At 38.8% G+C, this 19432-nt stretch overlaps 1 protein-coding gene across 4 annotated transcripts; it reads left to right on the top strand.

Annotated features, from left to right (window-relative positions):
- Positions 1-283: 283 nt before the first annotated feature.
- CFAP206 (cilia and flagella associated protein 206) lies at positions 284-17438 on the top strand. Of its 4 annotated transcripts, none has more exons than XM_074578340.1 (13): positions 284-355; positions 743-851; positions 2864-2947; positions 3267-3357; positions 4450-4635; positions 4903-5061; positions 6027-6235; positions 7068-7187; positions 9757-9955; positions 10679-10816; positions 12793-12986; positions 14075-14218; positions 17110-17438. In XM_074578340.1, exons 1-13 carry the CDS (start codon positions 327-329, stop codon positions 17338-17340), a joined length of 1893 nt encoding a protein of 630 aa, XP_074434441.1. In that variant the 5' UTR covers positions 284-326; the 3' UTR covers positions 17341-17438. The 4 variants fall into 4 exon arrangements, with proteins under 4 accessions (XP_074434441.1, XP_074434443.1, XP_074434444.1 ...); XM_074578341.1 differs by lacking the exon at positions 284-355 and adding an exon at positions 532-567; XM_074578342.1 differs by lacking the exon at positions 2864-2947.
- The last annotated feature ends 1994 nt before the right edge of the window (positions 17439-19432 follow it).

Below are 19432 nucleotides of genomic sequence, written 5' to 3'. Positions count from 1 at the left end.
ATATACATACACCCATATACACATTTTGCCTATTCTCATATATATATATATATATATTATATACGAGTCTATATTTAGGTACATATACCTACATGTGGTATATATGCACGTTCATACATAGTTATGTACGTATCTTTATATGTATATATGTGTATTTATGCATACCTACATATACCCATAGATGTCCCCATACATGGTTTGTATGCACATATAGATGTTTATGTACCCATATATCCCTATGTCTCTGTATACATTTGTTTGGTGTATATACAGGCACGGATTATGTCTGTTTTGCACGTACACACACGTATATATTCTATATCAAGATGTATTTCTCTACGTGCACCCCTTTGTGGTAAGTAAGCTCGTGTTTTGCGTTCCCGGATCTGTACCTATACACACCCCCGCCATCCATAGGAGCACCTCACCGCTCCCCCGCGGCCAGGCCGCGCCGCGTCCCCATGGCAACGGCCGGCGCCCGGGCCCGGCTGCGGGCCGCCATCGCCCTTCGCCGCCGGCCAGGCCGGGCAAGGGAAGCCGGGGGGCGGCCAGGACGGAGGGGGGCAGGTGAGAGCGGGACGTTTTGGGGGCCCCCGGGGTGGCGGGAGCGCTGCGGGGCCAGGAGAGGGGTGCCCCGAGCAGCGGCCGGCGGTACCGGAGTGAGGGGGACCCTGCGCCACACGAGGGGTGCACCCCAAATCTTACATCAGCGTGAAGGCCGTTAACGTGTCCGTTTGTCCAGTATGTCTTGCATCCAGGCAGAAAGCGTGCTGAAGAAAATCGTTCGCAAAATCGGCCAAGAATGTGCCGCCCGGGGACAAACTGTTTCTGAAACCTTGGTGGTGTTCATGGTAAGCGCAAATTAAATGCTTAGGGTGGTTTTTTTTTAGTTATTATTTCATCTGCGTGTTTTTCTAATCACGTTCAAATTCTGTTGTCGTCCGTAAAATATTAAGATAAATATGTATTGATAGAATCATAGAATGGTTTGGATTGGAAGGAATATTTAAGACCATCCACTTCCAACCCCCTGCCATAGGCAGGGACACCTCCCACTAGACCAGGCTGCTCAAAGCCCCATCCAGCCTGGCCTTGAACACTTCCAGGGATGGGGCATCCACAGCTTCCCTCAGCAACCTGTTCCAGTGTCTCAGCACCCTCACAGTAAAGAATTTATTCCTGATATCTAGCCTAAATTCACCCTTTCAGTTTAAAATCATCACCCCTCATCCTATCACTAGACTCCCTGATAAGGAGTCCCTCCCCATCTCTCCTGTAGTCCCCCTTTAGGTACTGGAAGGCTGCTATAAGGTGTCCTTGGAGCCTTCTCTTCTCCAGGCTGAACAACCCCAACTCTCTCAGCCTGTCTTCATAGGAGAGGTGCTCCAGCCCTAACTAGCATATTGATCATGAGTTTCAAGCCTGGGTGCCCATAGCTTGGCAGTTCAGACTGGTTTTAAGGCCTTTGCGAGGCCGGGGCTTAATTTTACACATGGTGAATAGTTCCCCCGAAGTCACTGACTGGCACTGCTCAGGCTGAATGACATGAAGCGAGGACATCGACCATTCCTCTGGTCTTAAAAGTCAACAAACTTCCCTGCCCAGGCTGGGATGGCGGCAGCCAAGGCTTTCTGATTACCCGCATTGAGAAGTTTTAGAGGGGCATTCAGTGATATTCGATATAGGGTCCAAAATAACTGAACGAGTATTTCATTCCTCTGAAATGCTATCCATGCGAATATAAGGCCCTGAAAAGGCTCCAGATCCTGAGTCCTGGGAACTTTTTGAACCCCAACTTAAGAGTTCTCCCTCAGCTTTCTCCCACAGGCAGATAAAGTGAAAAAGAGAAGTGTTCTCAAGTTTTAATAACATTTCTTCCCACTCTCATAAATGAACAAAAAGGCATGGTGCATAGGTGAATGTTTATTGCAGCAGCTATATTTATTCTTTGATGTTTACTTCTTCTCTCTATTGTGATGGATTCTTTTGTTTGTTTTTCTCTGTGGGCAAGGCCATGTAATATAAATGGGCTGAATATTTGAAGGAGCGGGCTTGGATCCCACTTAAACTAAAAATGAAATGGAATCAATCTCGGTGTTGTCCTTGGTAGACAACTATAAGTATCCTATTATCCTACCCTATTATATGCTATAATATAGTCTGAATGCATCTGCAAAGCTGTGTCTGAAGAAAGATGGAGCTAGGTTCTTTCTTTATTGATGGTGTAAGAACAGAATCAGCTCTTGGTAAACTTATATGTGAATGTAAATGTTTCACAGCAGTACTGTTAAGTCTGCCATTTGTTTTTCCAAAAGGTAACACTGTGGCTTTAAAAAATACATTTGGCTCAAAAGCAGTATTAATTAATTAAGCATGAAAATTTTAATGAGTAAAAAACTTGTACGAGTGGCTGGCAAGATACCTAGCATGCATACCAGTTGCAAACATGCATATATTTCCCTGTATGCAGAACACTATGATTTTTTTATCCAAATGGTAAACATTTAGACTGATGCATGTAACACCAACTGAGAAATTTTTAAACAACCATGATAGTTTTTTATAAAATTTTACTTAGAAAAATATTTTTCCAGGACATTTCTAAAAGCGCTGTATTTAAATATTTCTCTGCAAAGTTTGCCTCACAAATAGATTTTTTTTTCCACTTACATCTGAGAACTGAGATTGAAACTGGCAACATGTGAAATGAAGTAACTTTGTGTCACTATCAAAGATTGAAATGGAAAAAAAATAATAGTAAAGAAATATTGACTGCATCTGAGATTTTTCAGAAAATAAAAGGTTAATTGCAAAGAGTATATGTTGAGATGTAAATTAATAGCTTTCTTTTGGCAATCTCTAGGTGAAAGCTGTTGTTTTAGATCCAAGAAATGACTTTAATGTGGATCAAACCCTTACAAAAAAAGATGTGCAAAATCTTATCCAGGTAATTCTGACATGATGTTGAGAGTCAGTACTTAGCTAAGACTATAGCATTATTTGCTACCTGTTCCTGTAACTAAAATGCCGTTTTATTTTGATATGAATACTTTCAAAAATTTAATGCTACTTTATTCTCTTGGTTTTGTAGCTAAAGACTGGACTGTGTGTTTCCTCATGTTTGCTTATACTTATAGATGCCTTATATAGAGAGAATGGCAGCGAGGGAGCTCTACTGCTGTAGTGAAACCTGTAGCACAGCTACTCTCGGTTCAGGTGTTTCCACAGTGATGACAAAGAACTCACTTGTCTGTCTCTCTTCTTAGCTCTGTGTTACCAGACTGCTTGACACAACAAACCCATCCCTGAGCACAATTAAGATGCAAGTTTACTTTGATATGAACTATGCAAATCGAGGTAATTTCAAATATGTTTTCATAGAAGAATTTGATGCCGAGCTTAGGTTTTAATATCTCTTTCTGCGGGGATAATAGTGATTCCTGTTAAATGACTGCTGTCAGTAAAGCAAAATAAAAAATGCTGGAAAAATATACTATAGAGGAGTATGGTGTTTCAGTACGGATATAGTAGGGAAAAAATGTACATTAGATTTGAGAGTACAGTAATCTCATCCTATCCAATGTACTGAATGTAATGTGAGATCAATTATGCTTTCAGGTGCAGTGGCTAGCTGCCTTCAGCAATAAAAACTTGCGCTGCACCTTTGTGTCTGAAAGAGAACCAGTACCCAGAAGCGCACTCGTGAATCTGAAAGAGAACTTGATGTTTTATCAATATCCCTAATTGACAGATATGAGCAATCTTGAACCATCAGTTACAGTTTTAACCAAGTATGCTTTGGTCTCATCAGTGGTAACTTCATATAGCCTGAGAATGGGAATGTGTAAGAGAACTGAGATGGGGAAAATGTCTCTGCTGTAACTGTAACTTCAGATCTCAATGGGACAGTGAAGACTGGCTGGGACACAGAAGACATAGAACAAGAGTAGACAAAAAATAAACATTTCTGTGCGAGGAGGTCATGAAAATGTTTTCTTGTTAGCATGGATTAAAACCAAAAATTAGCAACACTAAGAAGCTGCTCCAAAGTCTTCTGGACTCAATTAGCTCAATAACCTCAATAAATCCAGTAAGATTCTGATTCAGAATTTAGGCATGTAATTTCAGGTGTGTATGAAATATGTGCGTTAGGCCCTATGGTAGTCAGAGGAGTCCAGAGAGCCACAGACTTGCTGCTTAATTTGGCCTGAATAGTTCTCTGGACTCTACTATGATGTTGACTTTATGATGTTAATCATGCTAATTATGTTAATGGTCAACTCCACTGTTGTTAATTATAATGGTATGGTACCTTGAATATCTCTTCCACGTATCTGTGCTTTAGAAATGTTAAGTTGGTGCTCCGACGGTGGAAATTAATTGCTCCCTCTGTATAAGCCAAATTCCAAAGAATTTAGATAGCACTTTCTAACTGTCCTTCTTTCCTAGCTGAATTACTCAGTGAGCAGCACCGTGTTCTGGAGGGAAGGCTGGCTCCTGTAGTCAGAGATATCACAGAGAGTCGCCCTCATGTACAAGAAATAGAGAGTGTGTATCAAACGATCGTTAGCTATGTGCTGCTGAGCTCCGGCCTGGGATCCCCAACAGATATTGAAGTTGTCAGGGAGGTAACAGGTCAGTAAACTCCCAGATGTGAAAGTGGGCTTTTCTTATTGAAAAATAAAATTTCACCTTCTCTTTGCTGATCTTTAGATACAGATGTGGTAAACTGTGATGAATGTTTACTACTCAAAACTGTCACCACTCAGCCTTGAAGCCTAAATTTGCCATGGATTTCCTACTTTTTGCAGTTGTTCAGGAGAAGGTATTTTTGCTTGTTTAATGATTTTCTTTTCTGTTCCCTCCTATTGAGGGTTTTCTCACCCTTTGTAATGCTTATAGCTGGCCTGCAAAGTGTGTTCCCCCAGAGAGAGATGATTACTTTCATCTCACTCAGTAAGAAGAACAAAGAACAACAGCTGAAAAATCTTGCCAAGCTAGTCACAGGAATTCGTTTGTACAACAAGGAATGCGGGAAAGGAGGAAGCAGCATTGATGACTGTAAGTAGACAACTGCATTTGGGCTGTGTATTCCCAATTAATTCTTGTGGCTTTCTTCACTGGAGCAGCTCCAATAATATCCCATCTCGCTAGATAAACAGCTTTGACTCAGGGTCTGTAAACCTGAGGGAAAAATACATATTTGGTATTTAATTATAGGTTTCCATGTAGGCTACCACGTTTTAGCTAAGCGGGAGCCCAATGTGGTTGATATGGAACGATTACGTGTATTAACCTAATGCACTAATTTACCTCATGATAACTTGTTCCTTGATCCCTTGCCATTAAATGAATTAAATATGTAATGTTTACCTTTAAAAGCACTTAATTAAAATCTTGGAAGGACACTGTCAATCCAATTACAATTTTCTGTTGCATATGTGTAATGAGGAGTAATAAAAGTTGCTGGTGCATTATCTGTATTCTGATAATTTAGTGTAACCTCTCCTGATTCTTAACATGTTCTCAAAAATCTTTTGCATTTTGAATCCTCATCAGCAGAAATGTTTTTGTGAATATGCATGTAGTATTGAAGCTCAGACTTTGTAAGGAAGGTCTGCAGCCCAGTTTTAGAGGAAACGGAGAACTGAAAATTGTGCTAATTGCCTCAAGTGTCTCAGGAAACCCACGTCAGAAGTATCAACTGAGTTGTATCTACTATAAAGCAAGTTTTCTCACAGTCCTTGACTTGACTGTGGTATTTCCTCACCTTTAATTCTGACTATTTATGAGATGATCTTTAAGGTCCCTTCCAACTCTAACCATTCTGTGATTCTATGATTCTATTTGGAACCACTTGACTAGTAAGATACAGTGGCTGAATCTAGTATGCAAGCATTTGGAAATGCATGAATATAAGGACAAAATTTAGAAATTTTATTGGAATTCTACTTTGCTTGAATACTGCACTGTAATCTTTTGCTATTGATTAAATTAATGTTTTTATATGTATTCCGTATAAACAGTGCCAGCCATTCTGAATGAATCCATTCCATCAGCTACGCAGACTGTTGATGAAAGACTTAATACTTGCCATAGGCTTGCCCACCAGTACACAGCTCTGTTGGAATCCATGCAGGAAGACCAACACAGATATGCACAGCTTAGTTCTTTTAAATTAAAAGAAGCACTGTTCAATGTGAGACAATACGAGGCCTTCCTTTGCATCCTTCTGGTGAGATACCATCATGTTATATCCTGTGGGTTTTTATTGCAGGTGGAATGTATTCAAGTTACCTACTTGTACAGGACAGAAATATAAGAAAAATGATTCAGAAATAAATGAAATAAATTTAATCTCAATATATGAGAGCCTATATCATCTGTCATGCTGAACTTTGTACCTAATTTACTGGGACTGGTTACTGTCAGGTAAAAGACAAAATCTATTGATTGTTTGCTGCAGTGTAACTGTGCTTCCATTTCATTTCTGGAGGTTTCCTTTTGTGGTTAAGTTCATTAATGAAGGACTGAAAAAAGTAGGACTTTTTTCTTGTTTGCATACTGATGCCAAAAGGCATGAGAGAAAAAAATCTCCTTGCTCAATCTATAAATCATATTAACTTTAGTCTGCAGACATCCCAAACACATATGGAGTTATCAGAAGTCTTTGAAGAATACAATTTAAATTCTTTAATTTTTTTTTTTTTTAATGAAGACCTTTTCATTTGTCTGTTGAGAAACCACTGAGTTTTATTGTTTTTTCCTGTATATCATAAAATTTGGGAAAATATTTCTCTTTTACCTTTTTCATTTCTTTTCGTTATAAAAAACATAGAGGTTTTCTATAAAAATTACTAGTATATGTTTGAGAGAAGCACCTGGTTTTACAGCTGAACACTTAAGTAAAAATATATTTTATGGAAAGTTAGGGTACATTTCGTTCCTTAAAACAGTTGTCTGAAAATAGTTGAATGAAGAGGGCCGAGTAAATACTTATTACTAAATACTAAATAAATTGATTTTTTGACTGTCATACTTCTTACCTGAAGTAGTTCTCTTTGCAGTCTGATGCAATTACAAGTGCTCAAGAAGTGGAAAACCTGAATGTGCAGTTTGCAGCAACAATGGAGCAGCTGAAAAACACAGTGCAGAATAAGGTTTCCATAGATACCAAAGACGTTTTTGTAAGTGTTTTGAATGGAAAATGTATTTCTTGTTAATTATAAAGAATTACTGAAGTATTACAAAGTACTTTACCAGTGTATTTTTGTATAGTTTGTGTTAAGAAAAAGCCTACTTTATTTTCTATTTTAACAGCATCTGTGATTTTTGAAGGGGCAACTAAACTAAAAGACTTGATCTCAAGGTAAAAGCAAAGCAAGGTACAAAAAGGGAGAGAAGGAATTAAATAGTATTTTACTATAAGTGTCAGTATTTGTAGATTTACAGTGATATTTTCCATTTTGTGCAAATATTCTCTCCTGTTCCTTGCAGAAATAGTAAGAGCACAATGATGACAGATAACAGCACATCAGAGTGTGATTCTTTTAAAGACCCTCCAGAAAGCAATTCCTGTAATTACAGTATGACTCCTTGATATAATTTTTCTAAAGGAATCAGGTTTCTGTGATGGAGGTTTCAGCCTCTTTACCCCTCCCAATAGCTTTTGAGCCTGTTGGCCAGTTTCAGTCAAATTTGTCAGGCTGGAGATCTCAGAGTATGTTATTTTCTGCAAGTTTTGTGAAAAACCAAGCAATTAGAGAGGCACAATTAGAGCCCTCCTAAGATGAGGTCTGAAATGGGAATGCCACAGCTACCTGCTGGTTTGTGTGCTGTCTGGCCAGTGAGTGACCTCTGCGCAGTCGATGTTCCGTACTGTTTCACCCTTAGTTGGGAGCTACAGGACATGGGAGGGAGGAGTTGGAGGAAAAGGGAATGAGTGATGTGAACTGCAGGTATTGTGAAGGAGGGTGCTAGGTGACCTTGTGAAAACCTGGGATTATTATGATGGCATGGTGTAAAGGAAATGGGAGAGAAATGTATCGAAAACCAGCTTCATTTAATTTGCTTGTCATGGAAGAGCTCATTATTTCGTGTGATATGTCTATCATTTTGGTTCCTTGTCGTTAGCTGCTGAACTAGCATGCAGTTAGGTATGTTAGGTTATATTTCATCCTTCTAAACAAATAATTAGAAAGCAAAATAAAGTCTAATATGGAGGAGGGAGGAAGGAAGATCATGCCCCTACCACCTACTCAGGAGTATTTTTTACACTTCCTGTAAGGGCATCTGAGCTGGAAACTCTTGGGAACAGAATTTTGACTGAGATGCATCTCAGATGTGATCTGACACTTCAGTTTATGTGCGCTTGTGATTTTGTAAACCAGATATTCTCATTTGGAGAACATTTCCCCCTCTTTTTCAGCTGCTCAGAGCAGCTTTTTTTTCTTCTTCGTGGGTCTTAAGTCACTGATACACACATTACCCTTTTCCCTGCAATCTGTCTGCTGTTGTCCTCCTCCTTCCTAGCTTTTCTTCTCTCTTTGGGTTGGTTAGTTGTTTTTTCTTCTCTGCTGAAGACAGAATATGTAATGTGTCTTTCAATTTCAGGTCTTTTGGAGGTAGAGATTTCCCTATTACAGCACTATTTAAATAGTTCTTTTTTTTGGCTAGTTGCTGAGAAGCTGGATCCTGAGGGACTGTAGAGAAGTGGGTCATTCTGCCATCTAAAATCTGTAGGATAAGGCCTACATATGTTGTAAACATTTGTTTTAGGAACCATAGTAGATTTCATTAATATTCTTTGTTTATTCTAGTAAGAATGATTTTGATCTTGCTGGCTCTCCTTTAGTTTCTTCCATTTTTGTAACCATAACATTTCCACAATGTTAGTGATGCAGATGAATTCCAGAGCTGACTCTGTTTGCTGTTCTTATAATAATGTTGTTAACATGCATAAAATATAATGTTGTTAGCTTACATTTCAGGTTTGTTGAATCTCTTCCCATAAATGGTCTGTGTGTTTAGATGTAACAGGGCACATTTTATGTCACTGTCATTGAAATCAGCATTTATACTCAAAGCTCATAGGCTTCTTCTATGTTGTGGTTAGAAGAGGCTTAATTGAAAAGTAAAATTACGGAAAAGAAAATTGGTTCCATTTTACCTCAAACCAGGACATTCTGTATGTGTGTACACCTGTATGTCAGCATCACTACTGGGAATGGCAGCTTCCAGTTTTGTCCCGAACCCTGTACCACTCTGAAGAGGCTTGCACACCATTAATTTGACACACATGATGGCCTGGGGGCCGTAGTAGCCAGTCACTCTGGAAGCAGGGCAGACAAAATAACAAAACCTCATAGTTCGTGTGGTTTTACTTCATTTGGTAGTTAAACAGGTGCATTTCTTGTGGTCCTTCTCATTCCCCTACACCTTATTTTCAGTTATAAAACTGTACTGCCCAATTCCAAGGAGGGTCTCAGAGTAACGTATTTGGGAAGGGCTTTGGAGTAAAATGTAGAAAAGTACCATTCTGGACAATGGCCATACATGATGGACATACGTGCTTTGGGTGTACATGATGGGAGCTCCTCTTACAAATCCCAGGAGTTCCCCTGGAATTTCCAGGTGCTGAAAGCTTTGGAGATCAGCCCCACTTTGTCTGTAGCAGGGTTTGTTGTGCACAGGACTTGAGTTATGCTGCAGACATAAACCAGTTCTGGATTTCAGATCATTTTCTTTATTTTCTAGCCTCTCTTTGTTGCACTTTCTAACCTCTGGAGTGGCTTTCAGAATGAGATACTACTGCTAAGCTTCCTCACAAATATGACTAACAATCTGCAACAGTTCTCGGAAATCCAATCACAGCTTTTTCCTGAGGAAGTGCTAACATCTCTTCTGGAAGGAGTGACTGTGAAAAGCGACGAGGAAAGGATAAGAGAAACCATGGGTACTGAAAGTTATTACTTTTCTGTTTTCCTTCATTTTCCAAGATTCTGTGGTTTGAATTTTATTTACAGAAGGTGCTACACATTGATTTTTTTTAATAATCAGAATTTACACAGTAAATTGAAATGGGTTTTGTAGTGTGTGGGTTTATTTTCATGTAGTGTAGTTTGGGCTATTATTTTTATACATAAAATTAAAATATAGCTACTAGATACAAACATACCTTATGAAAATGGCAGAATGATCAGAGTAGAATATTTCTACATTATTTTTTTGTACATTTCTTAAGTTTGCTTATGTCTTTTTATGCCTTTCAGAGCTTCTGAAATGGGGGGGGGGGGGGGGGGGATAAAAAAGCTAATTTAATGATGCTTTGGTTACCAGAAGTATTTGTTCATAAGATGATATCCCTAGTAACCAAGTTGTACTCCAGGGGGTTTGTATTGCGTGAGTGTGTCAAAGCAAAATAGAAGAATAAGATACTGCCTTCCTGTTCTTGCCCCCTGTTTCCAAAGTAAACTAATGCTACTAAAGAAGGCTCATGCAGGACTGATTTTTCAGTAGGATCTCTCCTAAGGCAGGGCTAAAGTTTGGCTTTTGGGATCTGGGCATTGCAGGTCATCCTGTGAAGACCACAGGAATCCATTCATCCTATAACATTATTACATTTTAAACATCTGATGTTTTGTTACTGTAATCCTTCCTTTGTTAAACTTTTTCTTAGGAACCAGAGTGAATGTTTCTGATTTCAAGAACCAAGAATGGCTTTTTCCAGAAACTACTGATAATTTTGATCAGTTGCTAATCCAGTACCATGGTTTCTGTGCACATGCGATTGGTGTGAAAGGCCTAACCCTCCCAGGTACGCTTTGCAGTTAGGTCTTTTTCTTACTTTATCTGTACAGAAGTACTAGTGAAAATGTAAACGCATGTTCTGAATGTATCTTCTTATGTCAAGGCTGGAGTAGTGTATTTTCATGTTTGTAATTTTCACCCCAGCTAACTTATTTCCCCTGTTAGAGCATTTTTCTTTTAAAAATACCCAAATAAACTGTCCTAAATAGAAGGTAGAAGGTCTTCAAGAGAAAGCAGGCATGAGCAAGCGGAGGCAGAAACAAGATGGGATGGATAAATGTTTCCTCCTGGTATATGTGCATCTGTGTAACCGACACTGCATCTGAATGCAGGTTGTTAATGTGTTTTAATACAGGAAGAGGAAAACGGTCATTCCTTCTATTTTGCGTGTCTGTCTGTTGCAAACACACCCATTCATGCCTATGTCATATGTATTTTTAAACAGCGGTTATAAAGTACCAAAAATCTCTGAAAAGAATGCGAAAGTGCACTTGATTAAGTCAACTAATCATAAGAAATTTTTTGGTATCTTTGAGGGTCATTTGTCTTGAAAAACTTATTTCAGCTACCCCATAAGTTTGTGTTTTCTGTCTCCCTATCCTTTAGAGAACTTATATAGAATTTTTTTAAACCTACAGGACGTTGGAAGAAAAATATTGCCATTACTTGGCAGTATTAAAAAATAGGTATTTCAACAGCAATGTAAATTACTTACACTTATTTAGTATTGCATATGAGAACAGCTGCCCTGTGTTGGACTGAAGGTCTCTCTAGCCCTGTATCCAATTTCTGGATGTAGTCAGTCATGAACACATGAAGATTATGAGAAATCAAGGAGGAATGATCCTTCCTTAATTATATCCTTCTCTGTTCTAGCAATCAGTGGTATGGGATTTCCTCAGGTAAATATTGTGTCTGTACCCTTCTGTTGAATAATCCTTGATAGAGGTTTTTCATTTACCTAATTGCTTTTTGAATCCATTTAGAGTTTTCCGTGGGATATTCTTATTGTCAGGAGTCCCACAATTATACTTATATATATTATGAAAAGGTACCTCTTTTTGAGATGGTTTTAAGCTCTGGCTTGATAATTTCATCAAAGACCTGATAGTCTCTCTATTAGGAAAATTAGCAAATAGTAATTTTATATTGCACACAATTTGTGGTTTTATAACCCCGTATCATATTATTTCTCTTCAATTGCTTCTTTTTAATGCTGAAGGGGCCTCTTTCTTCAATTCCTTCTTCTGTGAAAGGTATTCCAACCCTCTCATAGCTCCCACCTCCCTTCATTTTACTTTTTCTTATTCTGCTGTGTTGGAACAAAATGTAGTGTTACAAATGTAGCATATAGGTTGTTATAATGTTGGGGTTTTTCTCCCCCTCTGTTTGCGTCCTAATAATTCCTGACATTCTTTTTACATTTTTGATTGACACTGAGTAGTGCCATTTAATATTTTCAAGGCACTGTCTATGATGATTCTAGGTCTTTCCTGGGCAGTGACAGCTGAAGCAGAGCCTGCCACCGACTTTGAGCTCAATTTGTGTTTTCCTGTATAAGTTATTTGGCCTTTATTGACATTTAATTTTCTCTCTTAATTTATTGTCCAACTTCTCAGCTGCTTCATCTGCTTCTTCAGTTAATTTCAGTGTTATGCCCTTTGGTGTAAATGGACTGCTGACCTGCAATCAAATATTTGCTGGAGATTATAGGGGAAACATTTGTGGGTATGGGCTGTTTTCCTATGCCTTTGCTATAGGTGTTTTATCTGATGTTTTTCTGACAGACATGACTGACCTAACGAAATAGACTTTTCTGTACTTAAAAAGCTTGCTTTCAGGGATTTACTATGATTTCAGAAAAAAAAAGGAAGTGAAACTGACTTGAGGGAAACATAGAATCTTGATTACAAATGTCTTTTGTATTGGATATCATACTGTTCAGTATTTCATTGTGTGGTTTGTTTTGGGGTTTTTTTTTAGGAAATCCTGCTATTGGAATTTTAAAGCACAAGGAGAGATGTTATGTTTTCAGTTCCAAAGAAGCTGCATACGTCTTTGCTCAAGATCCAGATAAGTTCATTCAACTGAACGTAGAAAAAGCAAAAGAACATGCAGAGCTAATTCTGCTGCTTGAGCTTTATCATCAGTTTGAATACCTTGCTCTGCATAAACAGGTACATATTGCCCATGCCTTTTGCTGAAGAGTTGTTGGGTCACTCGTTGTTCTGTCCTTTCTAGAACATAAAAAGAATAGATGATACCCAGCTTTAGAAAAGAAGTATAATCATCTGTCTATCATACTGAATATCTGAAGGTCCATCTTTTCCAGATCTTCACAGTGTTGATAAGAAACATTTTCCTTAAGGAAATGATGTTCTCACCTTATCTCTTCACAGGAGAATATGTAGAGACAAAGGATTGTGGCAGCGATAAAAGCTGTTTGTCCTTAGTCTAGAAAGATCCTGTGTCCAATGTTTCTTTTCCTCGTTTTTGCAAAAGTAACTTAAAGAAACAGTAAATAAATGCAACAGAAGATAAGCCAGATACCATATTAACTGGAGCTTTAGCTCAGCAGTTCATCAGTATGTGCTGGATGAGGGTGTAGTGATATCTGGGGACAGGAATTATGGAATATATTACAAAATGAAAGGGGACTCATTAATAATGAACACGACAATGCTACCATGTGAAATCCAAAGACTTGATTTGGATTCATAGGCATTTCTCTGATACATTGTGAATTCTAGGTCCCCAGCAATGGAAAGAAGGTAGTCTTGAACTGGGCCTTGGTGAGAGAGGTATAGTTTATATCCTGGCTCTGGCAGAGATGTACCCACTTCTCCCAATTATGATTTGTGATTTTTAGTCCATCCATAAAGATAAACTGAGGTGCCTGCATCATAAAATACCGATGGTGATAGTGGGATCCCTTTTTACCAAAATCCAATGACTGAGCACTCACTCAGGATATGAGAGTCTGAAATTCACCTGTGGCCTCTGCCTAAAGGGTTTTCTGTCAGAAATTAAATACATCAAATACTTAATGGTTTCTTCTTTTTAGCAGGGGGAGGGGGAAAAAAATATTGTTGAATGTAAAAGTCATTAGCCATTTGTGGTTTGCAGGTTTCTATTTGCTTTTAAAGAGTAGCATATTTTTCTACGTATGTATGTATTTTTTCTAAAAATATGCTATTTTTCTTAGATGCCTGTATTCTTCTCATTAATGCCTTGCTTGCTTTTGCATTGTTTTTTTTTCATCCAGGCCAGAAATGCAGGCAAATATTTGATGAAACCAACCACAAAATGTGACAGTAGTACTCAAACTGATACTCATATCTTGCCTCCAACAATTGTGACATCCTATGAATGGAATGAATGGGAACTGAGAAGAAAAGCTATAAAACTGGTTTGTACTGTTATTACCGTATTTTCATTATTGGATAATAGAGTTCAAAATAAATTATTGTAAACTTTTGTTCCTTGCATACATCTGACTTTATTAGATTTTAATATTAGATTTTTAATCTTATTCGAAGATGCACACTTCTGTTACAACTGGCTCAATATTTTTTTTCCAGGTATTTTCTCTCCTTATTTCTAGACTTTCTTAATCTCACACTTTTTCCGTATTTTTCCCCAGTTTTATGAGCAGTACTTCCACTGCTAAGTCTATTAATTCCAAATTTTTCAGTTGCGTTCTTTAAGTAATAAGAGTTTGTTGATTAGCGTTTGAATTTTAAAATTGTTTCTCTACGCTGAAATAAATTTAACAGGTTGAAGATATTGCTATATACTTTCTTTGTAAAAAAAAAAAAGGTTGCAGAAAGGTTTGCATCAGGCAAAACTTTATTGCAAGTTGAGCAATTTCTATTAATATTCCTCACCATCAAGTTAGAGGAGGAAAAATGTATTAACTTGCATGCAGGATGGTTAAGAATACCTTTGGAGGTGTTTGACGCTGCAGAAGATTTATTTATCCATCCTTGAAAGGTATCAAAGCATAAGATTGTTTCCTTTTTTTGTGTAATGAAATATTTTTCATTTGATCATGATTCTTCATGTTTGCTAAAACCAATTCTGCTTTTTTTTGGAAAAAAACCCAAACCAAACCATAACAAAAAACCCCCAAATTTTCCCTCTTTCCTGTAGGACCAATCTGGAGAGGTAAGAAACAGAGCAAGTAGGTTTTGTGTTGTGTATATAATCCAGAGGAAGCGTTTGTTATACTATCATGAAGATTTTCTGCGAGACTGGAATATCAACTGGACGCAGAACACTGCAGGGCTGATTTTTTTTTTCTGTGAACAGATGCACTAGGCAGGCCTGTGGTCTGCTGTGCAGCCTATTTCCTTTCTGTTGTCCTTTTTGCCATGAAATCTCCAACATTATAAAAGGAAACCAAAATTTTGGACTGAGAAGTCTTGCCAGTGTTAACTGGTTTATAAAAGATTCTAAATAATAGTTGTTACTGAGGTGTATGGAGAAGCCAATTAGGTTTACAAGAGGCCTAGCTAAAAGTCTCCTTTGCTTCTGTAATGGACAAAAGTACATAAATAAATGTAAGATGTGGTCAGTGGTTTACCTGTAGCATAAGCAAAGATGGATGTTTATTAAGAGCTGAGCATGAAGACCATTCACAAGCAAATTTGTAGCTCATTAGTTTGAAATATTTACAGAAAGTACTTTAAAGTACTGAGGGTGTTTTAGCCTCAGATGTCCATATGGGAGATTAGCGATGCTGAGTTGAAACAAAAAATCCCAGATGCATGCAGAAGTGTTTTGTCTACGGCAACTATGCTGAATTTGTAATATGGAGGTGATATCAAATGCTAAAATAACAGAAACAGCTTACCAACGCATCTGTGAATTTTATACTTTAAGGGGAGCATCGGACATACTTGTGGGTTTTGTTAGAGGATGAGCTCAGATCCCTTGGGATTTTTTTCCGTTGTTCATACTTGGCCAGAAAACTTGTAGTGATATGAAGTGTTAAAATGTGACTTTGTTGGAACACCTATTTGATGTTAGAAGTAAAATTTTCAGCTCACGTTTGTTTTTCTGTGCAAGCACAGTTCCTTGCAATAGCATTCATTCAGTTCTCAAGAGGGACAAACTTAGCAGAGAAACAATACCTCATGCTTGCTCTTGTTTTAATTCTCAGCAAAACCCTTGGGAAAAAAAGACTAAAATATAGTCTGTCTTTCCATGCCATCTCTTCTGTAAATTCCTGATTGTTCTTTTCTGTGTTTTCCACGATGACACTGTGCATAAGATTCAACTGTAGATTAAGATATCAAAATGTGTCTACATATGGGTGCTTCAACTTCCATTCCAGGTGAGAGAGACCGAGCTAGTGGAGTCTGGAGAGTATTTTGGCTCACCCTGATATAAACACCGAATTTGGCCAACTTAATCACTCTCTCCAGCTTCCACTGACTCCAGTCTCCGCTGACGGGACTGGACTCCAGGGACTTTCTCACTTACATGTATGTAGGGGTCTGAATCCTACCACATAAGACTGGATTTTGTATATTTTGATGACAACTACACGTCACATGATTTACAGTGTTTTACCTCATTGCTGACATAGAAGGCTCACTGGAATAGGGAAGATTTTGTTGTTTCAAGTGCTGACTTCGTAACTTTAACGCTTTGTGAGAAGTGGGAGTTTTGTTGTATCTACAGCAGTTTCTGTGATTAAACAGAGCTTTAATCATAAATTACCTTACCTTTTGCCCCTTGCCAAGGGGTTAATGCGCAATGTGTGGAAAGAAGGCTTTTTTTTTTCCTTTTTATCTGATACTTTGTGACACCAACACCCAAACGTTATCGCATTCGGTAGAAACCAGTCCAAGGCTTGATCCTGTATTTTGGTTATCCACAGTATTCAGGATCCTCAAACTTGTTTTAGGTTGCAGATGCCCAGAGAGATTTATCCACCTACCACCACATTCAGATTGACTAAAATTAGTTTGAAGCACTGGAAGAGCTTACCATGAAAGCATTTTATTCTAACAAAACAAAGGCTTCAGCATTTAACAGAACTTGAAGCACAGTGAACAAAGGAAAATACGAAAGCAGTAAAAGGCTGATTTAAAATTGTGTGTTCACATGTCCTATTAGTTCAGGAGTTATCAAATCACAGTTGCAACCGTGTACTGACAGTAGGGTGAGGTGGGCCGTGTGCCAGGTTTGTGAAGCCCATAGATCTAAAATAAATCAATGCAGCGATGTACACACTAGTGCTAAAACGTTCAAACAAAATTTTGCTTAATCTGATTCTTTTTGTGTCTTTAGGCCAATTTGCGCCGCAAATTAACTCATGCCATGCAGACTGATCTCAGCCATATGAGAAGAGATAACTCCACCCAAGTGTACTTGCCAAAAGATGTCAGCACCCAGACGAAGCGTGACAGCTCAAGCAATGTGCCCAGACCACAGGTTTTCTTGGAAGGTCTCCGAGGAGGATCATCACCTACTACTCATATGGTCAAAGTGGACTTAACAAGACCAGCAGATGAAAACTAAGCGAAAATGAGAAACCTAAAGATATGTATTGAATGTGTATATAAAAATCCCTGCATATATCTGAATTAAGATACAAAAGATTTTACTATGTCTGTTGATTCCAGGAGCAGTTGATTTCTTTCATTTATCTTATCTGTTAGGGCTGCTGACAATTTAGAATCAAGTGCAATTTAGAATCAAGATGTTCCCAAAGACTTTAACTTAAACTAACATTTAAATGTGAAGTGTGTGTTCTGGGGTTTTCTTGAAGTTTTAATACAACAATTGCTTGCTGAAACACCGTCCTTAAGAGCCATGTCTTTGGTACATGGAAAGGATGATGTAAGATATATAGCTTTTTTAAGATATGGGGCCGACACTGCAGCTCCTACAGAGGCGTAATTCCCATTGGTGTGAAATAAAACTGACCCCAAGGGGGAGTCACAGGAATGTCACAGCTCCACCCTCTACAGCAGAATCGTCAAGAAGGTCAAACCAGCAAAATGAAATCCATCGGGGTCCTTGGGCCTGTCCATCCGTGCTGTCTCTGCAGGGTAACAGGCGTCAGGGTAATGAGCGTAGGCCAAGGCAGGGAGCTCGAGAGGAGGGAATCGGGTGGCTCTGGCAGCCTTTTAGGTCTCCAGTAATTTCTGTATTCATTGGCTAACCAGCATGCTGGTGGGAACACTGGAAACCACCGGAACTTGACATTGGGCCACCTTTTTGACAGCTCTGTTTCACTTGTGTTTGAAAAACTAAAGCACAACAGGAAAAGGTCTTTAGCTTTATTTCATTGTGGCAGGGAAATATGTGCCAGCTCTGATAAAACGACCTGAACCATTTGAGCTTTAAGATGAAAGTTCTTCCCAAAGTAGGGAGTACTTTAAACAGAGATACTTTCAAAACAACAAAGAGCTCCACAACTTATTATCTGCAGAACGTCCAGGTGTAAACTGTGATTGCACAGGGTGTGCTACGCTTTCTAAGTCTCTTTCTTTGGCCAGGTGCAGCGTGGTGCATCGTGGTTTCCTGGGTCATTGTTACACAAACTTGTGATGACGAAGCTTGAAGATTCAAGCTGCTGGGTGATTTTTCTGCAGCGTTGTGTGAGGTAGCATTCTCTTTCCGTTTCGCTGTCTCCAAGGCTCCACTTTTTATTTAAAGTTATACAACTGGGACAAATCCACAAGGCGTTACACAATAAAAGGACCAGGAGAGGAGCACAGCAAAACGTTAGCTAAAGTAGTTTCCAGCAGGTGATTTTCTGTTTTGTAAAAAACTAATCAGTGGCAGCCAGATGTGCCACTCCTCCATGTTTTTCAATGATGAGCTGGCACCGATTTTTAGATTTATTAATAAAAACATGACCGCTGTTACCAGCTGCAGCGTTTTTTATTCAGAGAAAACACCCTGTTGCTGCTTAATGAAATACTTTCTGTTGCTGTCATCTCCATGTATTTTTATCATCATTTGCTTTGAACCTTTTATGTTAAAGTTCTTACTTTGAACCAACAAACTGGTGTTTTAAGAATACATAAACGCATTGATTTAAAAGAAAACTGATGAGTGACAATCCCTTTTATCCCACTTACTCTTTTCTGTCCCATTTGGAGAAGCTACTGCAGTATTGTAAAATGCTGGGGAATACAGTTGCAACCCACATCTCAGTTTTGTCACGGCAGAAACACGTCAGTACCGATGGGGATTACTCCGGGCAATGAGAAATGCAAGCGTGAGATTTCCGGGTGTTTACTGCTAATAAAATAGTGGGGGGGGAAGGAAAAAAAAAAGAGGAAAGGCTACTTCTCAAAATGGGTTTATTCATGTGAAAGGTGAGACAACACTCAGTTGACGCCCATTTGAACTTGAGTTTTTCTTTATCGGAATCTGGTTCCTCTGCTCGGTGTGGATGTACGACAGCAAGACCACGCGATGTATTGCCAGGGGCTGGGTAACAAAGTGCAGCGCCTGCCATCGCCTGGCTTTAGGGTTATTAAGCGGGTGGCCGAATGTCGCACACCGGCATCCTCTGCTTTCACAGCTGGTTTGGGGGCTTTCTCCTCTTCAGATTTTGCTGGTTTGGGGGGCACCGGGCAGGTACACAGAAGAGACG

Source organism: Larus michahellis, chromosome 3, assembly GCF_964199755.1.
Source record: "Larus michahellis chromosome 3, bLarMic1.1, whole genome shotgun sequence".
NCBI classification, from domain to species: Eukaryota; Metazoa; Chordata; class Aves; order Charadriiformes; family Laridae; genus Larus; species Larus michahellis.
The sequence above is the reverse complement of the archived record's forward strand: the minus strand, read 5'-3'. Positions and strand labels throughout refer to the sequence as shown.

Excerpts from the sequence above, each read along its gene's own strand:
- CFAP206 (XM_074578340.1), top strand. The coding sequence starts at position 327 with ATGTATTTCTCTACGTGCACCCCTTTGTG. Across the intron at positions 852-2,863 it reads AAACCTTGGTGGTGTTCATG|GTGAAAGCTGTTGTTTTAGA; the intron begins GTAAGCGCAAAT and ends GGCAATCTCTAG. Across the intron at positions 9,956-10,678 it reads AAGGATAAGAGAAACCATGG|GAACCAGAGTGAATGTTTCT; the intron begins GTACTGAAAGTT and ends ACTTTTTCTTAG.